General features: G+C 39.9%; 1 protein-coding gene across 1 annotated transcript in view; it reads right to left on the bottom strand.

Annotated features, from left to right (window-relative positions):
* Positions 1-2,076: 2,076 nt before the first annotated feature.
* LOC113014184 (uncharacterized) overlaps positions 2,077-19,279 on the bottom strand; it is a 45,499-nt gene continuing 28,296 nt past the window's right edge. Inside the window, exons 14-29 of the mRNA XM_080295521.1 lie at positions 15,482-15,744; positions 15,125-15,391; positions 14,764-15,036; positions 14,402-14,677; positions 7,454-7,732; positions 7,073-7,348; positions 6,584-6,961; positions 6,193-6,468; positions 5,002-5,244; positions 4,416-4,523; positions 4,277-4,292; positions 4,094-4,191; positions 3,902-3,946; positions 3,740-3,799; positions 3,459-3,521; positions 2,077-3,220 (exon numbers count right to left, since the gene is read on the bottom strand). Coding sequence (XP_080151647.1) covers positions 3,213-3,220; positions 3,459-3,521; positions 3,740-3,799; positions 3,902-3,946; positions 4,094-4,191; positions 4,277-4,292; positions 4,416-4,523; positions 5,002-5,244; positions 6,193-6,468; positions 6,584-6,961; positions 7,073-7,348; positions 7,454-7,732; positions 14,402-14,677; positions 14,764-15,036; positions 15,125-15,391; positions 15,482-15,744 — 2,929 coding nt within the window. The 3' untranslated portion in view covers positions 2,077-3,212. The remainder of the gene's footprint in view (positions 3,221-3,458; positions 3,522-3,739; positions 3,800-3,901; positions 3,947-4,093; positions 4,192-4,276; positions 4,293-4,415; positions 4,524-5,001; positions 5,245-6,192; positions 6,469-6,583; positions 6,962-7,072; positions 7,349-7,453; positions 7,733-14,401; positions 14,678-14,763; positions 15,037-15,124; positions 15,392-15,481; positions 15,745-19,279) is intronic.

Here is a 19,279-nt window from a genome sequence, read left to right as displayed (position 1 = left end):
GGTATAGAGTATGTATGGGGAGTGTGTGTGTACTGTGTTCATTTCTGTGTGTCTCCATGTGTGTGCGAGTATTTGCATATGCGTGCATGAGGGTGGGAATGCACGTTTGTGACTGTGTGTGGCTGTTTGTCTGTGTCAGCTCAGATCTTAGACCACCACTCTCAGAACCTCACCCGCTGATGCATTGGTCGTTCTCAGTGTCCAGGGCTGGGTCCTTTTAGTTTCTTTTTATTTTGTTTTCCTGTGGACGCTTTCAGATGGTTTTAATTACTTGTGTCACAAACTAAATTATATCTTAATGTTAGTTGTTTTGGGGACTTAATGACCTTAATCAGATCTGTGTCTTTTTACCCAGCTGATATAAAGCTGTGCATAATCTGTGTCAAATTTTACCACATCACCATCTTGTGCTTTTACATTGAGTTTCAATAATTCCTGGCAATGCTTCTCTTGGCTTAACTGCCACAGCAAAATCTAAAACATACAGCTCTGCTATCACTTTTAACATAAATGAAGACGGAAAACTAAACAGCAGTGGTGTTTGTAGGGTTACTGAAGTTGGGCTATGTGGTGGCTAGCGACACAGCTATGTTAGCATAATATAAACAGTGAAACTGGAGGGTGAACGCTAACATTTTTCCATTCAATGAAAGTTAACGTGATGGTTCCCGAAGGTTAGGGACAAATGCAATCGCATGGCAGGATGCTATAAACCATAGGTGTCAAACTCTGGCCCGCGGGCCAAATTTGGCCCGCAGCCTAATTACATTTGGCCCACGAAGCCATACCAAATAACTATTAGAGCTGGCCTGCTAGTATTATACAGCTAATATATATATTGTTTAGTATTAAGCTTTGCTTGTTCCATATTCAGTTTTTCAGCAAAACGTGTTTGAGTCCATAAGAAAAGATTCATTCTTATATTGGAGGAATAAATATATTTCAATAAATATTAACGTTAGCCCGCGACTTTGTCCCAGTTTTGAATTTTGGCCCACTGTGTATTTGAGTTTGACACCCCTGCTATAAACGGACAAAACTTCAGTCAGGAGAACAACTGAGATAATCCATCCACATTACAAGGTTACTCATTAATATACTGCTGCATGGGCTGGGCTGTAGTTACATCGTAAGGTTTTAAAAACTCAGCTTTAAAATGAATAGCTGTAATGAAAACTGAGAGAAGTCGACAATGATCAAATAGAACAAGATACAAAACATTAAAACATGTTAAAAACACAAAGCCTTAATAAATGCAGAGTAGTTTGGACCTGGAAGCAGGGTTCATACGTCATCACTTAAAGACCAGATATCCCACCTGTTGTGAATGTTTTAATGCAGTACAGTTCTTCTTATTATTATTACTTTTCCCATCCTGTTTATGACAGTTAAAATAAACATATTCATATAACAAATACATTTGACTCATGTAAACTGTAAATGGCGTTAAATAGGCCTATACTACTGTGCTTTAATGTTGGTCATAAGGGTGGTACTTCAAGAGCCATATATTTTATGAGGGTTTACTCAGTGTGAAAAGTTTGAGAACCACTGGTCTAATATAAAATATTTTCCAAATCAAACACATGCATCATAAATGTAAAATGTGGTTTCCATGTTACATAGGTTGGGGCCTCCTCTGGTGCTGCAAGACAACAAGGTGCCAGTAGAAACTGTGCTACTGTTTTCCATAGACAAAGGAAGGGGAGACAGAGGTGGTGTGTTGAGGACAGCAAGAGAGGAAAGACAAGAGTTTGGAGAAGAAAGTAGGAACTTTAAATGGAACTCTGACTTTTAAAGGAAGACAGCAAGGAGATATGATGGAGGAAGGTAGATATGTTGTACCCCAAGAGGACCACCTGTGTGAGTCAACACACAGCCGAGCACCTGGCTTGAGAAAATACTTCACATCTTGTGTCGTAATCTAATGAGTCAAATCAAACACAAAGCATAAATATAAGCTCAAGTACTTAAGTCACCAAGACTGAAACCAAACATGGTTGGAAATACAGAAATTTTTAAAATGTTACTGTGATAGAGCGACTAGTGCAAGAAATGGAGCTTCCTACAACAACATTTAAGTAATTTAATATTTTTTATTTTAGTAGAAACACGATTACAATAATGAGAAAATGGGATACAGTTCAATGTGAAAAACTACTTAATACACTTTATACTTATACTTTATACAATATTTTCATCATAAAAACACTTCTACAAAATTCAAACTTCCTCATGTTTATATGTTTCGTATATATTTACACACAGAATTACTCATCATGATACTCATGAGCATGTTTATACTGGTGATCATGTGACATGGTCACCAGTACAATTATGATACTTAGGAGCTTAGTATTGTTAGAGTTGGAAGTGTCTTTGTAATTTTCCTTTAGTTTGATATCCAACTCTGAATTATACTGTAAACATTTATAGAATTACAATAATAATTATTACAATAACAATTAATTTATTAATTGATCATTTACAAATAAATAGTCGTGCAGTCTTGCAAACCTTCCCTATCAATCTCGCTGCTGTCCATATGTCACAAATCACCCCTGCCCACTCTTTACCCACCCTTGCTGCAGTCTCTTTGGGGCTCTCAGTTGAACTTATCCACCTTCACTTCCTCTACTCCTACTCCAGCTTCACTGTCTCTTATCCATACACATGTGTTCTGTCTTGCTTCTACTGAATTTCATTCCTCTTCTTTCCGATGCATGCGTCCTCCTCTCCAGCCTCTCTTCCACCTGCTCCCTACTCTCACTACACCTCACAATGTTTTCTGCAAACGACATAATCCACAGAGACTCCTGCATGACCTCATCTGTCATCTTGTCCATCACTACTGCAAACAAGAAGGGGCTCAGAGCTGATTCCTGATGTAATCCCACCCCCAGCTTGAACTGCTAAGTTACAACCACAAACCTCACTGCTGTCTCACTGTCCTCATACACGTCCTGCACCACCTTCACATACTTCTCAGCTACTCCTGACATCCTCACGCAGTACCCCACACGCTTGGCACCATATCCTTTCTCTAGATCCACAAAGACACAGTGAAGCTCCCTCTGACCTTCCTTATACTTCTTTCTCAGCATGAAGCCATATGCTGCCATATCACTGACATAATGTTTTTTTTTATGTTTTTGTTTGTTTTTTCATGTTGCTGTTGACCTTCTCTTGTTTTATTGATGCCGTGCCTCTCTTTAGGGACCTTCAATTGTAAATAAATAAAATGAAATAAATGAAAACAGAATAAAGTAAAACTAACTAAAGAACAGGTTTAATGATACTGAAGGCGTGTTTTTAAAAGGGCTACAAATGAGTTTCTTCTTCTTATTAGGACATCTAATTAAAGCTCCCTTGAAGTTAACACACATGTAGCCCAACATGCATATGTGATACATATTTCATCCCTGAAACTAAATATTTGGTACATTTAATATTTGTACCTGTAGCTGAGTTTGGATCTACATTATGGTAGTCAGAGGTTTCCTCTGGATCATCACGCTTTCCTGTATATCAACACGGAAAATATATGTGGGTATCATGACTCTGAAGGGCCTTGAAAATTTAAATGGTACAATATACAAATGAGATTTTATTCACTGAAACTTAAATGTTACATATATTTACAGGTATGATTTCAAAAGTGCACATGCTTTTGGCTACATGATGTCTTTACATTTATAATTCAAAATCTGTTTTGTATTTTCATATTTTTTGTACTCACTCCTCTGTTCGACACTTCTGAGCTGAAGAGAGATATTTCTGTAGTCATCTGTCCGTCCACCTAAAATGAGGACAATTGTACTATTTTAGATTTTTATTTCTCAGTAAAAATAAGATTTTGATCTAATCTTTAATAAAAACAAAGACATATCTTATACTGTACCAGTGTTTTCAGAAGGTCTGCATGACTCATAGACGTTCATGTCACCTTTGGGTCAGTGAGAATTAAGACAATGACAAAATAATCACTCTGTGTGCAGTAAACCTGCAGCTATATTATAACTGTGAATATAAACATGAGTATAGAAAGGTTCAGCTGTAAATGCTCTTATTTTGTAACAGGTGTGTGGCTGACCGTGAAGAAGAGAGGAATATATTTGCTGCTGATTTTCATCCTGGCTCATAGTTTGAACTGTAGCAGCAGCCTGACTGGTTTCCTGAGACTGGGCTGGTCTGAGGTTTTAAACAGGTTCAAGTTACAATGAATGTGTTACATAGTGTTTGTTTACTGGAGACAAGACAAGAGTGTTTTACCAACCTGATACAAAGTGCACCTATGGAGAAGACAGTAGTAATAATATTAAATGGGTGAGTATTACAAATAAACACAATAATTGTCCATACCATGGCAGTGTCTGGCAGTTAATATATGAAATAAAAATAAATAAAAAATTCACCCTTTGATTTTTTGTGCCAACAACAGAGCAGCAGGGACAGCAGAAGAATCAGTGAGATACCACTAACCAGCCCCGTGATTAGAGAGACAGAAAGTGAAGATCTGGATCCTGTAATGATAAAGGGTAAAAATTAGCTTAATCTATAATGATATAACCCAATCAATGGGATACATCAAGGGCAAAGGACACTTTGAACCTGACAGGCATTTTCTGGCGTGTCTGAAGATTTCTGTAAATGTTTTGTTAAATCAGAAAGTCATCTCTTTAAACTGTGGAGATGAAAAATATTGTAAAGGGTTACACAGTAATGACTGGAAGATGCAATAATCAACGATTTATAAAAATGGCTAAACATACAAACTATAAAATACAGTTTTAGTCAAAATAAGGGTTTGCATACTTTACGTGGGCAGGACCATTTTAACCTTCTTTTAACCATTAAATCTTCTTCATTTTCACACTTCGATTTTGTAGACTGTCACTACTGGCCGGCTGGTTTTATTTTATGAGCCTTTTGTTTAAATCTTTTGAAACAGAGACAACAGGGTATTTCTTTTCTGTCTACAACTGTATCGTTCACACTTACCTTTTACTGACATCCAACTTTCTGGTGACTCATGCCCTGAATAGTCACACTTGTAGAAACCTTCATCAGACTTTGACACTGCAGGGATATTTAGCTTTTCTCGGTCATCATTTTGAATTAGTTTCCCATTTTTGTAGAATGCAACAGTGGAATTGACGTTTCCTGTCCTCAACTTGCAGCCAAGAGCAACAGAGTCCCCTTCATTGACTGGATGGACAGGGCTCACCAGGATCACATCAGTATCTGTAAAAGCCATTAAAATATGAGAGAACTTGCCAACATAAAGTCTACTGTTTCCATCCTTGTTTGGTAAATGAAGACGGTGGCATCAACAGCTCTAATCCTGTTCTTTGTTATGTTTTATTAGTAATATTTTTCCTCACACTTTTAACCACAGCATGATCATTTAAGCTATAGCTGGATTTCAGATGCATTTTTGGCTACGTCGTCTCATAATTATGAATACTGTTATGACACAAAGCTATTACCACACCTATAATCATGGGCTCACATTTCTGCTTCATCCTCTGCAGTGTTGGAGTTATTTGTAAATAAATAAATAACTCAGAAATGAGCACAATGTGTGCAATGGCTGTACTGTGAATTTAAATCCTGTTGGTGCCACTTAATAGAAAACTAAACTCTTGGTAATTATGTGGAAAATATATTTCAAAAATGTAGATATTGAACCATATAATGAAACATGTCAAACATTGTATAAATACATGTTCTATTCTGCTGTATACACATTGTAATAAGATGACTTGCAGCAAGGATAGATTTTTTTGTTGCAGATTAGTCAGTGTTTCAAGGTTACTATACCATTTGAAAACAATTTGTGTATCACAAAATGAAAAACATGACAAAGAAGACCCAGGATTGTTGAGCAGATATAAGCCTCTATCAGAAAACTATGGGATAATATTGCTCTCCCAAAGGTCCAGCAGCCGGTTTCTACAGTCCCCAGATGTTTATAGACTGCTGTTAAAATAAGTGGAGATGCTACACAGTGGTAAATGTGGCCCTCTCCCTTTTTTGTGATGCGTTGCTGCCACCACATTTAAAATGACTTATTTCATGCAATTATACAGTTTCTCATTTTAAAAGCTTAAACATAGATACTGTTTTCTTTCTTAATTTATATTTTACACAGCATCCAAACTCTTTAGAATTAGGGATGTAAAGACCTACAAGGTGCAGTAATGTTGATTCCATTGCTGAACTGTCCTGATTCAGACTCACACCAGGATACAGCATCTTGGTACAGGAGATGATCTATGTTGCATGTGGATTCAGTCATTATCCCCCAGTTTCCACATTCCTGGAGTTCTCTCAGATAGCCGTCCTGAGTAAATGTCATCACTCTCCACTGAGAAGAGTTTCCAGAACAATTCAGAGATACTGAATCATAAATGAAGTGCTGCACTCTGTTAGGACTGACTGTGAGAGAGGCTGCTGAATTTAAATCTAGAGGAAAAACAAGAACTGTCATTTTTTTCTTGATAGATTAATAGATTGAAGACTGTGAATGCAATAGTAACACTTATTTTTACCTTTTTGAATTAGGAGCAAAAATACTGACCTGCAGACCAGACAAACTTTGGTTGACTGTGATCAGTGTGATACTCTGGGTCTCCTCTTCCAGCTCTGCACACATATCCTGCTGTGTGTGTCTGTCCATGAATGATGTAGGAGTCCTGTGCAGTCCCACTGATGCTTCCAGGTAATAATTCATACTTGTAGAGGCGATTAATTCTATTATCATGAATCCAGTGTCTGTATCTGGAGTAAAAGTCATAGGGGTCATAGTGGTAGGGGTGATACATGCCTGACTCCTGTTTAATAAGTTTATACCAGTAGAAGCTCCATCCTGCAGACGGATGTTCAACCTCACAGTTCAGAGTTACTGAGGCTCCAGGACTCAGCCATGATGGAGACACAGTGAGGACAGGATGACGTTCTATTGGAAAATTATTTTTTCAGAGTGAGATCATGTACAAGAACCTTAAGGGCAGATTGTCTGTTAATAAATGCAAGCAGACAATTCACATTACATTTATAATTCACTCACCATAAACTATCTTTAGTTCAAAGGATGCACTCCACATTGTTGAATTCTGTTGTGTACTTCTCATTCTGCCCTTACACCAGTAGTGCCCATAGTGTGATGTAGAAAAAGAGTTAATCTTGTATTCATTTTGGTTTGGAGGTTGATGTGAGCTGCTAGTTGCCCACTCATAATCCCACTCAGTGTCTCCTCCTGGGATCTCACATTTCAAAGTGATTGTCTCTCCTCTATATACCTCAGGCCAGTTTGGATGCAGAGTCACAGCAGGCCTGTTTCTAACTGTTAAACAGAAAAAATAAATAAATAAATAAAAATAAATAACTAATTAAATTACTTTTTAACATCTTCCATTAATTAAATAAAGGGAAATTCACCATGACTCACCAGTTTTTTTAATACTGATCACATCACTGTAGTCTGTGTAGTAAACTGGGTTGCCTCGTCCTCCTCTGCACCAATAGTCTCCTTCCTGTGATACACCGATTTGTCCATTAGAGTGGAGAACAACTTCTGCCATCGTCAGTGGTTCTGAGGTTTTCTTGCCTCTGTACCAGTAGTAACTCCAACCAGTAGTGGAGGGTGTCACAGAGCAGGTCAGAGTGACTGTATCACCTTCTAGAAAGACTCTACTGTCAGCACTGATGCTGGCCTTTGGTCTATTTCCTGTTTAGTTTAGAAAAAAAAGTATAATAAAATTACAGTGAAACAATTACTTCCCCTTTGCTTTAGAGACAATTACAATTTTACAAGCAATTCTTAAAGGATACATAGTATATCTTATGTTACGTTCACACTGCAGGTCTTAATGCTCAATTCAGATTTTTTGATCAAATCAGATTTTTTTTGTCTGCTTGTTCACACTACAAATAAAATGTGACAGCAAACGCGCTCTACTGTGAACGCTCAAAGCGGCCCGCATGCGCAAAAGAAGACGTCACACACAATGCGCTCTGTTTAGACCCAGACCAAACAATATTGTTTGACTGATGGCTTTAATATAAAGACTTGTTTCAGACTTTATGTTTCCCAATTTTGCTTTAAGTTATAAAATTATTTTTGTTATTTACATATGGCCTAATAATGATCCTTATTGCTGTTTAAGAGAGGAGCGGTGCTTCAAAGGATAGTTGCAGATTTCTGTCAGAATCTGCAGATTATACCGTAAAAATAAAATGTTCACGTTTCTCCAACGTTGTCTTCCCAACAGTTTCACTAACATCTACACGGGATGGCCAGGAGTGTCGTCTCCGGCGCTGATAATTGGCGTCTGTCTTGTGTCAGTGACACAGAAGACGGATTTAATGCGACATGACCGTTCAAACAGCAGTCGCTTTCTAAAACATCAGATATGTATCTAATTCAGTACCACATACGCAAGAAATCCAGGTTGGATTTGAAAATATCGGATTTGTGCTGTTCAAACTGTCATACCATGATCGGATATGGGTCGCATAGGGTCAAAAAAGTCGGATTTGATGCGCTTTCGCCTGCAGTGTGAACGTAGCCTTATTCAGTAGCACTAAGCCTGTACCAAGTATGTATGTTTGCATCACATATATGAAATATTAACATTTGCAGTTATATGCTTTTATCAAACTCAGTTTATTTTTGCAGTCATCTGTTGGTAACAAATGCACTGTTATGAAAAAATTAGGACTGCACATTGAATATTCAGTTCTTAATAAGGAATATTCACATATCAAAGTCTAATTTTGTTATTATTTATTTTGGTAGAAGAAACTCATTTAACAGCAGGTAGTCTAAGGAGCTTGGAAAGAAAAGTGTCTGGACTTCTTTAAGTTCCTTGAAGACGTTTCACCTCTCATCCGAGAAGCTTCTTCAGTTCTAAGGTTAAATGGCGGAGAGTCCCAGATTTAAACCCAGTGGGAGTAACCCCCCAAGGTTACTAAGTTCTGACCTTAGAACTGAAGAAGCTTCTCGGATGAGAGGTGAAACGTCTTCAAGGAACTTAAAGAAGTCCAGACACTTTTCTTTCCAAGCTCCTCAGACTACGATGACCTGGATGACTGAGAACCTTCACAGATATATTGACTTAACAGCAGGTGAATAACCAACCCAAAAAGAAAAAAAAAATTAATTTTTTATATATATATATATATATATATATATATATATATATATATATATATATATATAAAAAACTCTAAAATGACATCCTGTACTTGTGTACAACTTAGCTTAGAGAATAAATTCACAAGGCAACTATTTAAACAGCAGCTGGATAGCGTAGTGGTTAAACTACACGCCTTTGGAACAGAGGATCGCAAGTTCGATTCCTGCCTGGGGCGTCTGTATCCAGTAAGGGTCCTAAGGCTAGACCCCCTATGCTAAGCAAGCCTACCGCAGACATGAGCGAGACAGATAAATATGAAGGCATGCCGGCTCGGACGTCGCCCGGATCAACAAGGTCCGCGTCAGGTGTTGAGGAACCAGGGCACCCTGACGAAAAGTGGGCTACTGGAACAAGAAGGCATCGGTGGGCAAGGGACGAAAACAGGGCGTTGTTGGAATGCTACTACGCAAGTAACCCCGGCGGAAGGGGCTACATGAATAGGATGAGGGACCTATGGATTCTTCGATACCCAACATCCACAATGACGGCGAAACAACTAGTAGCTCAGTGTTCCAACATTCGAAAGAAGGGACTGCTCTCACAGCTAGAGATTGACGAGGTACAACACAAATGCTACGGCAAGGAGGAGTCAGGACGCCAGGTCAGGGGGGAGATATCATCACCCCCACCCGAGATTGGGTACATAGCCCCAAGTGCGATAGGAGAGTTGAGTGCGAGAGGAACTGACCTGAAAAATAGGATCATGGCCAAGCTTGAAACCTGGATCCCCCGTAGCCGGTTACCAAGATTACGTGAAGTACCCTCAGAAGGTCTGCTAGATGATGTTAATGCAGCACTACGGGCAATACCTACAACCACGATTACCGACACTAACAAGCTGATCTACAATACGGCAGCAGTGATCATTGAGATGCTTGGCTACAAGTTGAACAGCCACAAGGGGCAGTACCCTCCATGGAGAAGGAGGCTAGAGGGCAAGATCAAAGTAGCACGGAGGGAGGTTAGCCAACTAACGGAGTTGCAGAAAGGTGCGACAAATAAGGTGCCTAAGAAATACAGCAAGCTGTCCATACCTGAGGCCTTGGAAACTGCCAAGCAAAGACTCACAGCCTTGGCCAGCCGCTTGAGGAGGTACACCAGAGAGATAGAAGGCAGGAGAATAAACCAGCTGTTCTCCACAGAACCAGCAAAGGTGTACTCTCAGTGGCAAGGGAACAATAAGAGAACAGCACCACCAAGGCTGGAGACGGAGCAATACTGGAAGAGCATATGGGAGAAGGATGCAACCCATAACGGCACTGCTCAGTGGCTAGAGGATCTGAGGGCAGACCACAGCGACCTCCCTGAACAGGGTCCAGTAACCATCACAGTGGCAGATATCCAAGAAAGGGTCTCCAGTATGAAGAGTTGGACAGCACCAGGGCCCGACATGGTTCACGCCTACTGGCTGAAGAAGCTGACTGCACTCCACGAGCGTCTGGCAGCACAAATGAACCAGCTGCTAGTTAACGAAAGACACCCGGAATGGCTAACTGAAGGCCGGACGGTCCTGATCCCCAAGGACCCCAAGAAGGGACCGGTCCCATCCAACTACCGACCAATAACCTGCCTCAGTACTACATGGAAGCTCCTGTCAGGCATCATATCGGCTAAGATGAACAGGCACATGGGTCAATACATGAGCGGGACACAGAAAGGAATTGGCAAGAATACCAGAGGTGCAAAACAATCAGCCGAGACTGCAAGACCAGACTGACCAACCTGTGCACTGCCTGGATTGATTACAAGAAGGCCTATGACTCAATGCCCCACAGCTGGATACTGGAATGCCTAGAATTGTACAAGATCAATGGGACCCTAAGAGCCTTCATCAGGAACTCAATGGGGATGTGGCGCACAACACTAGAGGCCAACTCCAAGCCCATAGCACAAGTTACCATCAAGTGCGGGATCTACCAAGGAGATGCTCTGTCCCCACTGCTGTTCTGCATAGGCCTGAACCCCCTCAGTGAGATCATTAACAAGACTGGCTACGGATACCGACTACGGAACGGAGCAGTTGTCAGCCACCTCCTGTACATGGATGACATCAAGCTGTATGCCAAGAGTGAACGAGACATCGATTCACTGATCCACACTACCAGGCTATACAGCAATGACATTGGAATGTCGTTCGGACTGGAGAAGTGTAGTCGGATGGTAACAAAGAGAGGGAAGGTAGTCAGAACTGAGGGGATTGAACTACCAGAAGGCAACATTGCAGACATAGAGGACAGTTACAAGTACCTGGGGATCCCGCAGGCAAATGGGAACCATGAAGAGGCCGCTAGAAAGGCTGCAACCACCAAGTACCTGCAGAGGGTCAGGCAAGTCCTGAGGAGTCAGCTGAATGGTAAGAACAAGATCCGGGCCATCAACACATACGCCCTGCCCGTGATCAGGTACCCTGCTGGGGTAATAAGCTGGCCAAAGGAGGAGATAGAAGCCACTGACATAAAGACAAGAAAGCTCCTGACCATGCATGGAGGGTTTCACCCCAAGTCCAGCACCCTGAGGCTGTACGCTAAGCGGAAGGAAGGGGGCCGGGGACTGGTGAGTGTCAGCACCACAGTCCAGGATGAGACAAGGAACATCCACGAATACATTGGGAAGATGGCCCCAACTGACCGAGTGCTCAGTGAATACCTCAGGCAGCAGAAACCCAAGAAAGAGGAGGGAGACGAGGAACCATCATGGAAGGACAGGCCCCTGCACGGTATGTACCACCGGCAGATAGAGGAGGTGGCTGATATCCAGAAATCCTACCAGTGGCTGGACAAAGCTGGACTGAAAGACAGCACAGAGGCACTAATCATGGCAGCACAAGAACAAGCTCTGAGTACAAGATCCATAGAGGCTGGGGTCTATCACACCAGGCAAGACCCCAGGTGCAGGCTGTGTAAAGATGCCCCAGAAACAATCCAGCACATAACAGCAGGGTGCAAGATGCTAGCAGGCAAGGCATACATGGAACGCCATAACCAAGTGGCCGGCATAGTGTACAGGAACATCTGTGCCGAGTATAACCTAGAAGTCCCGAGGTCAAAATGGGAGATGCCCCCAAGGGTGGTGGAGAATGACCGAGCTAAGATCCTGTGGGACTTCCAGATACAGACGGACAAAATGGTGGTAGCTAACCAACCGGACATAGTGGTGGTAGACAAACAGAAGAAGACGGCCGTAGTGATCGATGTAGCGGTTCCGAATGACAGCAATATCAGGAAGAAGGAACACGAGAAGCTGGAGAAATACCAAGGGCTCAGAGAAGAGCTCGAGAGGATGTGGAGGGTGAAGGTAACGGTGGTCCCCGTGGTAATCGGAGCACTAGGTGCGGTGACTCCCAAGCTAGGCGAGTGGCTCCAGCAGATCCCGGGAACAACATCGGAGATCTCTGTCCAGAAGAGCGCAGTCCTGGGAACAGCTAAGATACTGCACAGGACCCTCAAGCTCCCAGGCCTCTGGTAGAGGACCCGAGCTTGAAGGATAAAACCACCCGCAGGGGCGTGCTGGGTGTTTATATATATATATATATATATATATATATTTATTTATTTTTATTTTTTTATATACATATATATATATCATTCTGTTCACTCTCACTTCAACAGTCAGGAGCACACCAAACTAAGTGTGTAAAGGTTTAAACATGGAAAGCTTCATTACAAATGCTTAGTCACAAAGTTCTAATCACGTACACTTGATATGATACATCTATGTGTGATTTTAGCAATTTCAAGAGGAAATAAATATGAGAGTACCCCAAGACATTGCACTTTTTAAGAGGTACATATTGCAGATAATTCCCCAAAGTCCTTTTTAATTGTATAACTATATTACTTTGATCTCCCAGTATTGTTCAAATTTATATTAAATTGAATTGCATTCAATTCTGAAGTTCTCTACCCTTTTCATCGACACTCTCAAAGCAAATATCACATCTGCAATGCCCTATAGCCATGACTCCATCCTGCTTGCTCACTAATCATCACCACCCTTCTCAACTTAGCTTCAACAACTGTTTCCCATATTTTCATGTTATGGCTCATCAGTTTCATCACTGTTACTACAGCTCTACATTTCACACTTGATCTTGAAAATCTGCACCAATACAGTTCTCCATTCCTCAGGCTTGTGTCAAAAAATGTGACTAAAAGGCCCACTGCCCTCTCTTCTGGACATCTCCATACCTCCACTGATGTGACATCAGGACCAGCTGCCTTTGTACTCTTCATCTGCTTAGATCATTAACAAACAAGGCTTTTCTGTTAAATGAATTCTTCACCTCACAGGATTTTATGTTTCCCACAGATGCTTGTCTTAGTGATGGTGAGTCCAGCCTATTCTTACAACTACTTTGTACTACTGGCAGAGGTGGGGGTTAGCAACTGTTTTCAAATCCAGTTTCCAATGTCGACATTTATACTGTGCTGTGCACTCTGATCTACCACTAAGATTTTTAAATAGAATTTGCAGAGTTTGTGGGTGAAATAACCCTGAATTATGATCACTTTCAATTGTTGGTGGTTTTAATATTATTATTTAATATTATAATATTTAATATCTAATGTCTTCATCTTGTTGAAAGATTTAACCTCACTTACTCAGTGACTTGTCCAACACAGGAAAAGGGACACACACACCAGACCTTATGTCCCACACAGATTTATGACGCATGTATTTCAGACTATGATGCTGTTTTACCTTCTGCTTCTTGGTTCTCAAATTAAATAGTATTGCCCAGCTTATCAAATTCACATAAATTCTTTAACAGCATCTTCGTTTTCATTAGATTTTAATGACCTTAAACTTTTCCTTTGAAAATACTTCATGACGAAGCTCTCTTACTAGTTGATAAAAAACGAGTCCTTACATGCATAAATGTGCATCTGAATACTTTTTTTACTTACACTTTTGACATAATGCTACTGCTATTAGGTTTAAGCGTTTTATACTTGATGAAATGCTTAATTTACAAAACAGTCATTTATATACAACAAAAATGCTCATTAAACATGCTATGACCCGTTAATGAAGAATAATGATTTCATCATTATTAGTTGTAATGTTTATTATGCCATAAGGTTTTTTATAAATAATCAACGATGCACCAATAGATCATTAATGCCTTACACTATGTAGTTATTATATAATGTTACGCTTGTGCCTTATATAGGCATAATAAAATGAAACTTTCTTACCAGAGACTGTCAGTGTGATGACATCACTCCACTCTGTCACAGCATACAGCTCCTGTTTGTTTTTACCCATACACCTGTAGCTTCCACTGCTGATCACAGATGCATTAAGATTTAAGTATGCATTATTTGCCATAACTGTGCTTGAGTCGGGTTTGCTCCACTCATACTCCCACTCAGTGCTTCCACCTAAAGAAATCTGACATCTAACAGTGATCTTCTCGCCACTGAATATCAGAGGCCAGCTGGGCTCCAGGGACACAACTGCTTTGTTGGAAACTGTTTACAAAAACAAAAATCTAATTGGTCCAGATTGAAATATTTCTGCATCCCATGTTAATCCAAATGAAAACGCTTAAACTCACCTCTTTTTTCAATAGTGCTTGGATCACTGTCCTCTGTGAAGAAAACTGGGTTTCCTCTCCCTCCCTTGCAGTAGTAGATACCTCCCTGTGTGACAGTGATCATTTGATCTGGTTCGTCGTTTCTAATCACCTGAATTTCTGAGAAGACTGAGGCACGTCTGAACCAGAAGTATTTCCACTCATTGTAGCTCCCCACAGAGCAGCTGAGTGTTGCATTGCCTCCAGCTGGTATAGTTCTTCTCTCAGCAGTGATTGTGGGTCTGGGTTTGTTTGCTGTTTGTTAGAGTAAAATAGAGATGTTTTTCTATAGCTGGTCAGATGAATAAGAGTAGATAATAAACTCAAAGGTGATTTTACTTACAGACTTTTAGTGTAAAAGCATCACTCCAAGCTGTAGAGAAGAACAAGTCTCTTCTACCCTTACACCAATATTGCCCGTTGTAGGAAAATGAAGCACTGCTGATGTTGTATTCACTGTGTGTGGGAGGTGTTTTTGAGCTTGTTGTTCTCCATTCATGCTGCCACTCAGTGTTTTCTCCTCCTTGGATCTCACATTTGATGGTGATCATCTCACCGCTGAATATCTGAGTCCAGTTCTGTTGCAGAGTCACAAAGGCCCTGTTGGACACTTTTCATACCGAAAATGAATTAATACAGAAAAGGTTGGTCATCATAAATCTTTGTCCTTTTATTTCTTACAAAAAGTTATCAAACTCACATGTTTTCTGAATGTGATACACTTTGCTGAGGTTTGTGAAGAAAACTGGGTTTCCTCTTCTTCCTCTGCACCGATAGATGCCTTCGTCTGAGACACTAATGAAGTTCTGCAAAGTGTTTGTATTAATTGCTACTTCACGAGAATCTGGTACTTGTCTGAACCAATCATATGTCCAGCCAGCAGAGCCCTGAACAGAGCAGGTCAGTGTCACCGAGCCCCCCACTGGAATAGTTGTCCTGTCTGCTGTTATAGTCGCCGTGGGTCTGAGTGCTGTTTGATTTAAAATACATTGTTTTTGTTATTTATGCTTTTTTTTTTTCTGGGAAAAACTCAACGTTAACAATTTCTCATAATATGTAGAATAAAAGGCTGAAGTAATTCCTCAAGGCAGCATCTCATGTGACCAGTTCTTCTCACTTCTCTCATACATCATACTATATATAACATACACTATGCTGTAATGCACCAAAGTTCACACTGCTTCCTAATTTGGTGTCATCTTCACCAGTTTTCACAACGCTCAGCTGAAAGTTACATCTTACTTTATCTATTTACTTCCTGCTACATTTTCAGCCTTAACAGGTCGACTCTGAGTTTGTAACCTAGCACGAAATTTCTGCTTAATGTTACTGTCCACTCCCTGCTGTGCAGAGATCATTATATCAGCAAGAATAAAAGAAAAATACTTAACAGAAACTTTGGAATAACATAAATTGAAACTCTGATGCTGGATTTAACACAGCTGTGCTACTGTTGAATGAAAGTCTAATAAATATGATACAGTAGCTTACCTGATATGGACAGAGTCAGGTTATTACTCTGTTTTGTAAAATCTTTTAAGCCATTGCGGCGACCAATACATTGATAATTCCCACTCAGCTCTACTGTCAGGTAAAGTGAGTAGGAGCTACTTTTAGTTAAGCTGATCATTTCTTGATCATTCCAGTTGAATTTGTAAAGCCAGTCAGTGGCATTTCCCTCTTTCATGTCACAGATGAAGGTTACAGACTCTCCAGCAAATAAATGGGACACGTTTGGTTTAAGGCTCAGCTCAGCATCTAAAATCCAACATGAACATAAACACACAGAAAAAGTTCAGACCAGATTTTGTCTTAATGCAGAGGAAGATTTCTCACTTTACAAGCAATTATTAATGTATTTTTAATATAATTTGCAAAAATGAAGAAAAAACAAGAATGTTATTCACACATCAATCCATAGAAAAATAAAAAAGGAAGAAAGCTGTTCATTTACCTTGAGCGTCTCCACAGCAGAGGGTAATATTCAGCACTGTAACATATCATTCAATCATCAGTGGTCACATGTCGCAAATAAAAGCCTTTTTAATGAATAGAATTTTACCAGTAGTATCAATAGTTGGACAAACATTTAGCACTCAATATAGTTCAGTCTTTATCGGTCAAATAAAGGAAGTTACTTATACTCACAGAATAAGGACAGCACGCTGAGCACAGTGAGCCCCATCCTCACAATGAGCCTGAAATTCTGTCACTGCTACTGACAACAGAAACACTGAAACAGAAGTGAGAAACAGAGAATGTGAGAAAATAGTAATGTTTCACCTGATTATGGGAGTAGAGGCTTTCTGCTACCTCGTTTTATGTGTTCAGCCTTTCACTGCTACTTCTCTTTTAGCCCTACATGAGGGCACTGATGACATATCTTATTTTTAACTGTTGACACTTCCTGTTTTACTGTGGACAGTATGCAGAGCTGACATGATATATGATCCCTGCTTCTGAAACTAAATTGTAACTGCTCAGATAATAATGTTTGGGAAAGTGATTTGTCGTAGGATTTTAAGATCACCAGAATGTCACCAACGGTTTAATTTAAAAACAAATTCAAAGAAAAAAAATGGAACAACTTATCATTGTTATGTCTTAGACTACTTAAAATCTGGGGTTCAAACAGGAGGTAGCAAATAAATTCAAGCCTGAATGTAGATTTTCTCAGGGGCAGATTGTTAGAACAACAATGCTTTAAAAAAAAAAAAACAGAAAAAAGAAGGAGCCTCAGCTAATGCTTTATGTAGTGGCTTCCTGATGAGATGATGTGGGTGGCTGATTGCTGCAGCTGCATTCAGCCAGAGGCAGGAACCTGTAGTGGGTCCCACCCACAGACAGACACACATGCACAGAAGAGAGAGAGAGATAGGGAGAAAAACTAAACTTGGAGCAGGAAGTTTAGGAGGACTAGGGGACCATGACACTGACGGTTAGCATGTGGTTGATGAGCTCAACTTCTTTTTCACACCTTGCAATGTGCTGCTAGATCAGGGCTTTGACATCATCTCAGACATTGAGCTTTATACGTATGCAAACAAACTTCTTTATATATTTATAATGCATTCAGGAAAGATGTGCAATTAAAAATGCTATACAGTTAAAGATCAACAGGGTTTATAAAAGTATTACAGCATCTGACACTCCTGTGGTTTTGAATAAAAAGTCCGCTGTTGTGTTTTTTTATATATATAAATGAGGAAGTGTAGAGTGAAATGTTAGAAAATAGTTGCTTCATGCAAGAAAGAGGAATAAAGGTCTTTGCATTAAAAAACTACAACTAAGATACTGAAATATATGAGTTATTTCACCTACTAGGAAATCAGAATGACAAATGGAACAACATAGTCAGCCATTGCGTGGCAGGTTTGTCAGCGAAACTCATCCCACGACCAGAATTCTCAAGCAAAAATATCACATTTTATGTTCAAAATTAAATGTCATGCACAGTAGCAGACGCATACAGGTTAGAAAAGTACAGCTGTAACATATGCAGTGTTAACTCTTAAAGACAAAAATACTACATGGCACAGATAAATATTTGTTGCTCAAACATCAAAACTTGGCACTTGACATAACAAGACTTAAGCAAGATGAGTGAAAAAGAGGAACAAAATATAACTAACTATGACCAGGAAGAGAACCCAGATAACTAAAACTAAGTGCAGAGAATATAAATTCAATTAAACGAACTAGTAATAAAATCTTTAAGTTAGCAAATACAAAACTCAAAATGCAACATCAAAAGAATACAATATACCAAAGTCACCCAAGCTGGTTGTACCTCAGTATCTAGTGATTTATTTGTGTGTGACTGCTCCTCACATATATGTTTCTAGTATGTTTGTATTTTAAAATGTTGTTATATTTGAAGCTGAAAGTTATTAACAATTATTTGTTAGCTCCCACTGACAATTTACCCAAAACCATGTGCTTTGATGATAGCACTTTACTGAGGTCGCAAGATTGTTAATCGGAGGTTTTTCCCCCTTCAAAAGCACACTTGGAGCAAAGCTATAACTAGGCTCAATAGACACTTGGTGTCCTGTATAATGCTTTCAGGTAGTGATGGCCCGCTTGAAGCTGAAGCTCCGGTGCGTGTGTCAAAAAAATCAACACAGTGCTTCAGAAGCACTGTGTCGAAGCTTGATTCGTTTGGCCAGAGTCACGTGATCGGTGACGTCCGAAGCTTCATTTAGAACCTAACTGCTTCGGTATCTGATTCAATGGTTTATAAGGAAGCGAATCATTCACTGGATTTGTGGAGTGTTTTGATGGTGACAGATAGCGAACCACTGATCATTCCACTGAGAGATTTGGAGCCAGCGAGGAATAAAGGAGGTTCTGTTGCGTGGGAGAATTTTGAGTTGATTTTTGTCAATCGGGTGGGTTTTCCAGCTTTGTGTTCTGGCCGTTTACTTTTGTTTTGTGCGTGTTTATTATATCTGAAAACGGGAAAAAGGTAAAATGTTAAAAATCTGCTTCCATAATA

Source organism: Astatotilapia calliptera, chromosome 3 (assembly GCF_964374335.1).
Source record: "Astatotilapia calliptera chromosome 3, fAstCal68.1, whole genome shotgun sequence".
Taxonomy (NCBI): domain Eukaryota; kingdom Metazoa; phylum Chordata; class Actinopteri; order Cichliformes; family Cichlidae; genus Astatotilapia; species Astatotilapia calliptera.
This window is presented reverse-complemented; position numbering and strand designations above follow the sequence as displayed.